This window comes from Bidens hawaiensis, unplaced genomic scaffold (assembly GCF_021521415.1).
Source record: "Bidens hawaiensis isolate Kalapana, Puna unplaced genomic scaffold, B.hawaiensis_p1.1 tig00030487_1, whole genome shotgun sequence".
NCBI classification, from domain to species: Eukaryota; Viridiplantae; Streptophyta; class Magnoliopsida; order Asterales; family Asteraceae; genus Bidens; species Bidens hawaiensis.
In genome coordinates this window covers 179521-190130 of record NW_027495073.1, presented here as the reverse complement: position 1 = coordinate 190130, position 10610 = coordinate 179521, and the positions used below count along the sequence as shown (strand labels likewise).

Below are 10610 nucleotides of genomic sequence, written 5' to 3'. Positions count from 1 at the left end.
CGAGCTTGGGCTCAGATCGTTTACACCCTGATTAAAACTGTATGAATAGGCCAAATATCCCAATCTAATGTGTCAAACATTGGCTTTTATGGACTCGATCTTCACCAGTTAACACTTAACACTTAAAACACTGCTAGTATCTCCTATGTTACACACGTGATAGATACGCAAACTTATCATAATGATAAACCCATTCTTAAAAGCCTGAACCCGACCCGCCAAAATTTAATAAAAAGGGAATTTAATGATCAACATAAACAAAACAGAACTAACTGCAAATGCAACCAAAATGCTTTGACGTTTGTAATTTACAATTTAATTCCTTTAAATAAACATGTTCGTATTATTGTACATATAATTTCGGTGTGTTCTACAACATGTAAGCTAAGAGACATATTGTTACCTCAATCTCATGTCGAGAGAAGTAGCTGCTTACACTTAACAATGAGTGCAAAGATGCCGAATGCAGGGAGGAGAATTATTCCTATTCCCAAATACCTGAAACAAGTCAATCATCCATTGAAAAATGTTTGAATAATAATATATATTTATATAACTATTGAGAAAAATATGCCAAATGCATCAGAAATACACAATGATTTCATGCATTTTCAATTATATGTTCGAATAAAATAAACTAACATAAATGGCAATATCTCATTACCTTTAACTTAACAAAAAAGTTGCATTTTTAGGTAGTGTTTTAGTAAGATTATTGCAAACGGACCAACATCCGTGTAGTCACATTATCAAATAATTATTGAAAATATTTTTAAATTTAGCAACCAATGACAAATTCATGTTCATTAGGATGTGGAATATACGCATATGCCACATGCCATCTAATGTGATATCTTATAAATATTTTTAGATATAAAATTTTAAGAATGAGCATTTCTTCAAGTTTTTCAGGGTAAAAAAATACCAAATGGGAGCATATGGAGATGACAAGTCAAGGAAGATATATGGCCACCTGCAATACCGAGAATCGTGTCAACGTTAACTACTAGTTATATAATTATCATATCTAGAAGATATTCAAGTGTGTAATATTATTCAATATATACAAAGACCACATGTAACCGTATTCGACACAATTAATATACAATACAGCAATAACTGATTGCATCAATGACAATAAAACTAAAACATAATATAGCGATAATAACTATATGTGAAAGAAAGTTTATGGCTTACCACATTGATACACAAGCATGGAGAATCCACTGGAAGATGACAAATATACATGTGTATAGTACAAAGTATGCTAAACGAAAGAACGGAAATCTCTGGAAAAGAAAAAAGAAAAAAAAATCAGTCATAAGTCATAATGGAAAATTTGCAATTAAAAACATATACATATACACCAGATATGACTTGTAATGTATGCATAATTAAGGCCTAATGGCACACACTAACGGTTAAGGATGTTGCATGAAAAGTCAAAAATTGATAGAAAATGGTAAATAGAAAGATTATAACTTACTAAGCGATTCAGAATCACATCGAAGAGGAGGAAAACAATGTTGAGTGAATGTAAGCTAACATTTAACTGGAACAAACAAGAATAACCTCAAAAATTGTATAGAATAAAACAGATAATCAATCTAATAAAATATATACACATCAAGACACTTACATAACTTAATTCGTATGTTGCAGGAGAAAGAAACGGATATATTATGAACCAGAAGACACTATCGGTTAGCCCCACAGCACCAGCGCATATCTGTGTATTAAGGAGATCACAAGTGAAAAGAAATTTTAGTGCGTTGCAACTTGAAAATAAACAAATGTGTTACTTAGATGTGTTCAGCTCATAAAAACGTAGCCAACATTGGTCCAATTTCTAATTCGGATAACAGACTTAGTCTTTCCCAGAAAAAAAAAATTAAACTTTCAAATAAGTTTGACCAAGTTGACTTTTTAATGGCATGGTGTTGACTTAACTTTGAGCGAGTTTAACTCTTTACGGCTTAGTGGTAAGTGATAAGTAATAACTTGTCAGTGACTTTGACCAAGTTGACTTTTTGGCATGATAAAACCGGGTTGTGTTATACAAGCCAGCCTACAAATTGCCACCGTACCTTGAAATTTTACGAATCAAATTTGACCAAGGTTAGTTACTTTTTTATAAAACTTTCCCAGTTTAGAAACATGCCTGGAAGACTATTTGACATAAATAACCCCATATGCCAGCTGTCTTGTGAACATGAATTTCACCAATGTTACTAGGTTTCATGTGCATATGTCGAGAAACCAAACTGTCTTCTGTCAAAAGAGCAGCTGATGTGGCTCGTTCTGCATCTAAATCCACGCGATTGTTATCGTGACCATCTTTTTTCCAATAATGGTAACACCCATAAATGGAGAGTGAAGATGCAAGCTACAAAGAGTAGGCATGTATAAATATGTGAATATTACAGATTTATAACAAAGCAATTCAATAATATATGACTAGCAACATAACGTTGCATATTTGCATACCCCAAAATAGAAAGTGACCAAAATAAATGTCCACCTGTTCACCATTTAAAAAACAAGATGTTAATGAAATTAGCATGCTTTCATGGTTACCTATGCCCACACGTTCATGGTTTTTAGCACAGTTCTAAAGTGTTCAGTTTAGTCAAGTTGTAACCAATTAAGCTTGTTGTAATCTATGTAGTTAATGCCGAAAAATATCGGATATAGGTCAAGGACCGATATTTGAGATATCGGTTATCGCGGTGGGATATCAGTAATTTTAATATCTTGCAGAACTTATATATATAGCAATTTAACATTTGACAATTCAATATACTCTCCTACCATTAACAAATTAACCTTTTGCAACTTACAAAACACTAACAACTGTAGCAAGTAGGAACTGATTAAGACTTAAAACGCTAACATTAAACACTAAAATTGACAATTAAGACTTAAAAAACTGACATCGGGAAAATCAGTGATACATCGGTCAATATTGCCGATATTATCAGTACCGAAATTATGCTGGACGTCCAACAACCGCTAGCACCAATATCAACTGCATACGTTGTAATACGAGAATGTAAAAACTGTATCAAAACATTAACAATAATGTATCATAGATGGTTTTTGAGACAAAGGTTCTATCACAACAATCAACATGTAACGAAGACTTCACACCGAAAGTTTTGCTTGGATAATTAATAACTCATAAAAACTGAAAAGAACAACTTACTGAGTGTAGAAGAAAAGCACCCAAGCTCCACTAACTGCCAGATTAATGGACAGAATTGCCAATAACACACAAAAAGCAACTAATCTGTAAGCAAGCAGCCATGCAGGAGGCACCCATTTCAAAGAGGTCCTCCAAGTTTCATCATCATACAATATCCCAGCAGGTTCAAAGTCCGGCTCATCATCTTCTCGCCTGCTTTTCTTTTTGTTGACCACTTCATATTTTACTATTAAAATTGCAGATGCTGTAACAGCAATTAGGACCCATAATGCGCAAAGGAAGAACCGCCAATTTAACCAGTAACTCAGGGTGGTTGTATCATCCATTAGTGGTCACTACAACTTCAGGCTTCTGTTTAAAAAGCATTGTGGTTATATGTTATTAGTTATTAGAAGTTATTGATCTCATACTCATACAGTTTGTTTGACGTTGTTGAATTTCCAACTTAACCCATGGGTTACTTAATTTCATGAAATGATCAGATTAACAAATTAGCCAATAACAATTTAATAAGCCTACCATATTACAAGTTAGGAATGAAACATTTGTACAACTTGTTCCACGTTTCATATCAACATTGAAACACATCCCACTTACTGTAATTTTAATGTATGATATGACTAACACAGCATTCCAAGAATCACATGACAATTTACAGCCTGTCAATTAGAGTTTTTTTTACTTCTTTTGGACACCGAAAGTCAAAATTTTGCCAGTAAACGAGCTGAACGTTCATGAACTGTTCGGATGAAAACAAAGAATAATAAATTTTTTTGTTCATTAATTAAACAAACGAACAGGAAAACAGGTTTTTTTTCGTTCAATCATGTTCGTTTATTTATGTGTGTTCATGTTTGTTCGTTTATGTTCGCTTAAACTTTAATAAATACGTAAGTAGTTATATTGATATAAATATTAGCATAAAAGGAGCTCGCTTAAATTTATATATTGGTTATTTTTTATTAGACTTGTTCGTTTGTGTTCATTTATATGTTCGTCAATTATGTTCATTTGTGTTCGTTTATGTTTGTTCAACTATGTTCATTTAAGTTTGTTCGCGTTCGTTTATGTTCCTGTTCGTTTAGATTTTAAACGAACAAACATGAACGAACACGAACATGGCCATTTTTCTTAATCAACGAACATGAACAAAAAATTTTGTTAGATTATATGTTTGTTTTGTTCGTTTACCGGCCTAGTCAAACTAAACATTCCTGGTTAAGGGACTAGTATCACAAACACCAAAATCAGTAAATCTATCAATCAACGGCTAAAACAACAGTAACTGTGAAATTAGGCCAGCTTAAGTAGATCAAAACATCGATTATTGAAGATAATTGGTGAATTGAGTGCTCGATTAACAATATATCATCAACAAAGTAAGAGATTACATATATACACCATACATGAGCAATTGAGCATAAATCTATCGATCTACGGCTAAACAACAGTAGCTGCGAAATTAGGCCAACTTTAAACAATCAAAACATCAATTATCGAAAATAACCGGTAAACTAAGTGCTGGATTAACAATATAACATAGTAAGTTACACATACAACCCTACATGAACAATTGAGCATAAATCTATCAATCAACGTCTAAAACACACAGTAACTGCGGAATTAGGTCAACTTAAGTACATCAAAGCATCAATTACTGAAGATAACTGGCGAATCGAATTCTCGATTAACAATATATCATCCACATAGTACACAACTACACATATACAACCATACATGAGCAATTAAGCCTAAATCTACACATATACAATCATAAATGAACAAATGAGCATAACTCATCAATCTACAACTAAAACTATAAGAAGTGCGAAATTAGGTGTACTTTAAACAATCAGAGCATCGATTACTGAAGATAACATGTAAATTTAATGCTCGAATAACAATTTGAGCATGTATCTACTGATCTACGGCTAAAACAGTGAAAACTACAAAATTAGGTCAAATTAATAAGATCAAAACATCAATTACTAAAGATAACAAGAGAATTTAATGCTCGAGTAACAATTTGAGCACGAATCTATTGATCTACGGCTAAAACTATAAGAACTGCAAAATTAGGTCAAATTAAAACAATCAGAGCATCAATTATTGAAGATAAACTGGTGAATTGAAGGCTCGGTTAGTTAATTAGTTAGTTACCTGTGATAGTTAGCTAGTTAGTTCATGAAGATTGGTCCGCCATTGTTGTTGTGAGATCAGTTAGCGGTTGGTTACTTGCAGAAGACGCTTTTGCAAGCAGTCTTCTAGAAACAAAAATAACACTTTACTACCTTATAGAAGGCCACAAGAAGCCCGAGTTATTACGGGCTTTAAAAAACATTTCGAAACGAGCGAGCTCACGTAAATTAAAATGAGCCTACCTAGAGTCTAGTCGAGTTCGGGCTCAGCTCATTTACAGGGGCGGACCTAGCTAATGAGAAGGTAGCCTCCGCTACCCCTCAACGTTTCACCGGTAGCATAAAAAAAATTTTGTTCTGTTTTTGTGTTTCGCTATCCCTGAAAAAAAGATAAGGTTACCCCTTTTTAAGCCCAACCAATTCAATGCTTTAACCCAACAAAAGCCCATTTAAATTATAAAGTCCAAACCAAAAAACCCAATAACCCAAATAATCCTTTTAAGTTTAACAATAAAAAAAGACCGGAAATTGTGAACACAGGCACACAGCCGACAACTCTCTGTCTCTTTAGATTCTGCTCACCACACACCACCAATTCACCACGACTGCCGCCACCTCCACCTCGTAGATGTCACTGCTCATTTACACCCCTATCCTCAAACTCTACAACAAGACTTTTCTTACAATAATTAAGCCTGGAGATGGGTAAAACCCTCGGTTTTGAATCATGTTCCATGGACCGTTGGATACATACCAGGTTTGGGGATTCTCCATGGAACCGTACCCAAAATCAGACCTGACCATACCCAAAACCGGTTTCTATCTTATACACTTTTGACTTTCGTTGATAATACCCATAATCGATTCTTACCATGTTTCTGTTTCTAAAACTACCCGGTTTGTGCACCTTTAAACCAAGATTCTGCAATTCTTTTTAACAAAATAAGCCTAGCTATACTAGAGGCGCACATGCTAACCGGTTAATTAATTCCTAATTGATTTTTACCTAGTTCCAACCGCCGGTTAAAAACCGGATTATATTATTGATTTTCGAAACCGGTTACAAATCGGTTAACCAATTTTTTTATTATTATTTTATAAAAACCGGTTTTATTTATGGTTATTCACCGGTTAACCGATTCGGCAATACCCGAAACCGGTTATGTCAGGTAGGGGTCTTTGTCTCAAAAGAGGTTAGTACCCGACCCGTTTAACCGGTTATTTTCCGCTGGATAGTTAACCAGTTAGAAAATTAACCGATTATCGGTTAGCCAGAATGTGCACCTATAGATCAAGTACACAGGGCTAGAGGTGCACAAAATACACTGTTTCGGACCGACGTGGTGTACCCGACCCTGAACTGGTTCCTATCCGTATCCCACCCGCGGGTAGGACATGGTATAGGATTTCTCCTCAAAGCCGTACCCGAAACCAAAACCGACCCAGACTTGGTGAAACCTGAAATACCCGGTCAAAACCCGACCCTACCCTACTCTACTCCAATTCTTTTTAACATAATAAGGCCCACGTAGTTATAGCCCACTTGTCATAACACAAGCCCAATTTATAACAACACTTAAGCCCAAATAAATAAACCCTATCACTATAAACACCTCATTTCATCCTCTTCCACCTCTACAGCAGCCACCATGCAGATCTTCGTGAAAACCCTAACGGGCAAAACAATAACCCTCGAGGTCGAGTCCTCAGACACCATCGACAATGTCAAATCCAAGATCCAAGACAAAGAAGGCATCCCACCGGACCAACAGCGTCTAATCTTCGCTGGCAAACAGCTCGAAGACGGCCGGACGTTAGCCGACTACAACATCCAGAAGGAGTCAACGCTCCACTTGGTGTTGAGGCTTCGAGGTGGTGCGAAGAAGAGGAAGAAGAAGACGTACACCAAGCCCAAGAAGATTAAGCATAAGCATAAGAAGGTGAAGTTGTCGGTGTTGCAGTTTTATAAAGTGGATGATTCAGGTAAAGTGTTAGTTTCAAGGGATTGACACACGTTATATATAATTATATATAACACGTTATAATGTTATGTTATATATATTATAGATATTATATATGATTAATATATAATGTAGATTTCAATTAAAACATTATGCATAACATAACACAATATAATGTTATATATAAATATACATATTATTAGGGCTGTTCATGAGTTAAAACCGAGTTGAGCTAAAGTGGGTTCGAGCTCAAGCTCGAAATTAACCGATACAGCATAGCTAGGCAAGTTAAATGAGCCTAATATATAATGTATATTTCAATCAAGTGAGCCCCTTCGAGCTTTTTAGAACAACCCTAATAATAAATACGCCCTGCTTGCGGTGCGCACATATAATGTATATATGTGTGAACCCTTGGGTGGGAAAAAGTAAAATTGCACTAATTTTGACGTTATTTTACTAATCACGTGAAAATAACGTTAAAAGTGGCGGAAGGTTAATCAGACATCATGTGGTGGCGTTGATAGCCGAAAGACAAGGGCACGTGCACCAATCAGCCGGTGTCCCGATGATTGAGTGTTATGTGTCTTATGTCCAAGGCTTGATTCAAAACTACTATCGAGCCGGGGGTCTCACCGGAAGCAGCCTCTCTATCCCTATGGGATAGAGGTAAGGCTGTCTACATCTTACCCTCCTCAGACCCTACCATAGCATTGCTATTGGTGGGATATACTGAGTACGATGATGATGATGATATTTCAATTAAAACATTATATATAACACAATATAATGTTATATATATTATATATACGCACACATATTATTAGGGCTGTTTATGAGTCAAAGCTGAGTCGAGCTAAAGTGGGTTTGAGCTCAAGCTCGAAATTAACCGAGACCGCATAGCTAGGCTCGAGCTCGATTTTGAAGTTAAAACGATTCTAAATTTGAGCCAACGAGCCAAGCTGAGCTTCGGTTTAGTTTGGATCGGTTACAAAAATGAGCCAACTCAACTCAAGTTGTTTCAAATTAAGTTTTTAGCTAATTTTATTCTACTTTTATTTATCAAATGAGCCATGGGCTCGAGCTGTGTGATTTTGAACAGCCTGTATTATAATATTTCAATTAAAATGTTGTTATTTGGGTTTATGTGTATTTCAATTAAAACATTATTATATATATAACACAATATAATGTTTTATATAATAGGGCTGTTCACGAGTCGAGCCAAAGTGGGTTCGAGCTTGAGCTTGTTATTAAAAGTGACAACTTAGCGAAGCTTGAGCTCGATCTTGATTTTGAAGTTAAATGAGCCTAAGTTTGAGCCAACGAGTCTAGTTTGGCTCGGCTACAAAAACGAGCTAGCTTAGCTCAGGTTGTTTCAAGTCAAGTTTTTTTAGCTTGTCCTTATTATATAATGTATTTTCGATTAAAATATTGTTATTTAGTTTTATGCATATTTCAATTTAAACATTATAAGGTGGGTGATGCAGGTAAAGTGCAGAGGTTGAGGAAGGAGTGTCCGAATGCGGAGTGTGGTGCGGGGACGTTTATGGCCAATCATTTTGATAGGCATTATTGTGGTAAGTGCGGGTTGACGTATGTTTACCAGAAGGTGTAAGGGTTTGAGTTTTGGTTAGTTGTTATGCTGGTTTGGATCTTTTGAATTGGAGATTGTTTTTGAATTATAATTTGAGTTAGTATACATTTTTAATGTTTACCAGAAGAATTGAGGTACTGGATTTTAATTAAAATGTATTGAATTTTGATTTATGTTTAGAATATCTGATTTTGATGTTGTTTACATAGCTATCGTTATGTGTTTCATCATATGTGGGGTTAGAGGTGCACAAATCGGGTATTTAAAAAACCTGGAACCGGGTAGGAACCGGTTCCGGGTATGGTCAACAAAAGTCAAACCCGGTTTGGTTCTGGAACCGGTTCCGGGTATAGTCGGGTATTTGACCGGGTTTTGACAAGTTCCGGGTTGGGTTTTGACCGGTTCCTCCGGGTTTTTTTCGGGTTTTTGACCGGTTCCTCCGGGTTTTTTCCACCGGTTCCGGGTCGGTTCCGGTTCCGGAACCGGCTCCGAGGAGAAATCCTATACCCGGTCAGGAACCGGTTCCGGGTATGGGTTAGAACCGGTTCCGGGTCGGTTCCACCGGTTCGGTTCCGGAACCGGTTATTTTGTGCACGTCTATGTGGGGTTGTTGAACTTGCTAGGTGTTTAGTTTTGCGGTTGGATTAGGAACTCGGATTGGTTATTGAGGTCTTGGTTGCTGTTGGCTAATTGTTAAATTTTAATTTTATGTTACGGTTTATGGATTTGTGTTTGGTGAAAGTTGATTATGGAGGTTGTTTTTGAATAGAATGCTTTTAATGATTTATGATAACACATTTTGATATATGGGCTGTTTATTTAGCTAGTGTTTATTGTTTTTGAAAATTAAAATTTGACTGAATAAACTGGTATAATTTTGTTTTGGGGTTTATATAGTTTGGTTTAGAAAGAGTTTTTGGTTTTGTTTTTTCAAATAATATGGATGTTTGGATTTGTGTTTGCTGAGTTTTGATTTTTTTTTTCGAAACTGTAAAAAAAAAAAAATCTTGAGAAATGCTTTGTATTACTGAATTAAACTCTTAGAATCCACAAGCTTTCGGAACTTTGTTTTGTTGATTTGTGTTTGGTGAACCTTGATTATGGAGGTTGTTTTTGAATCGTATACTTTTAATGGTTTGATATGGTAGTAATGGTACATAATCTGTCTTTGATAACATGTATAATCTGACTATATTCTTAATTATTATTAGTTGGTCATATAGGCTTTATTGTGGTATGTATGTGCTTACTTATGCTTACTTGAAGGTCTAGGTGTTGAATTTTTGTTTCAGTTTTATGTTTTTGTTTTAAGGATATTTGTTTGGTGAGCTTTTTATGCTTTGGCAAGTGAAAATCTTTAGTGTTTTGATTTAGTGTATTGGATGTATCACATTATTGTGGTAAGTGCGGCCTAACTTACGTTTACCAGATGGCTTAAGTGATGAATTAACAAATGTACAGGAACCAATGAATACTCCCATGAATTTCGCTAAAAAAAATCATCTGGGGGGAACCGGAGAATGATGTTCCTTCCTATTCCGTTTTTTACCGCTCCTACTCTGTCCGGTTTTAACAAAAAAAAAAGGAATATAAATTAAAAGGCTTAAAAGATGCTTGAAAATGTATTTGAGTGTGCATTTTTCTACACCGAAAATTGATTGGAAGTACCGGTGGAAACAATCAAACAAGTGTAAGAGATGTTGAGTTTC

At 35.4% G+C, this 10610-nt stretch overlaps 2 protein-coding genes across 2 annotated transcripts; one reads left to right on the top strand and one right to left on the bottom strand.

Annotated features, from left to right (window-relative positions):
* Window positions 1-219: 219 nt before the first annotated feature.
* On the bottom strand, window positions 220-3555 carry LOC143580439 (uncharacterized). The gene is made up of 8 exons (XM_077063462.1): window positions 3206-3555; window positions 2488-2521; window positions 2162-2386; window positions 1640-1729; window positions 1487-1552; window positions 1198-1289; window positions 926-973; window positions 220-498 (listed from the first exon to the last, which is right to left on the bottom strand). Exons 1-8 carry the CDS (start codon window positions 3529-3531, stop codon window positions 411-413), a joined length of 969 nt encoding a protein of 322 aa, XP_076919577.1. The 5' UTR covers window positions 3532-3555; the 3' UTR covers window positions 220-410.
* A 3432-nt stretch (window positions 3556-6987) lies between these two features.
* On the top strand, window positions 6988-9065 carry LOC143580437 (ubiquitin-ribosomal protein eS31 fusion protein-like). The gene is made up of 3 exons (XM_077063461.1): window positions 6988-7326; window positions 8795-8916; window positions 9029-9065. The coding sequence occupies exons 1-3, from the start codon at window positions 6993-6995 to the stop codon at window positions 9032-9034; spliced, it is 462 nt and encodes a 153-aa protein (XP_076919576.1). The 5' UTR covers window positions 6988-6992; the 3' UTR covers window positions 9035-9065.
* Window positions 9066-10610: the final 1545 nt, after the last annotated feature.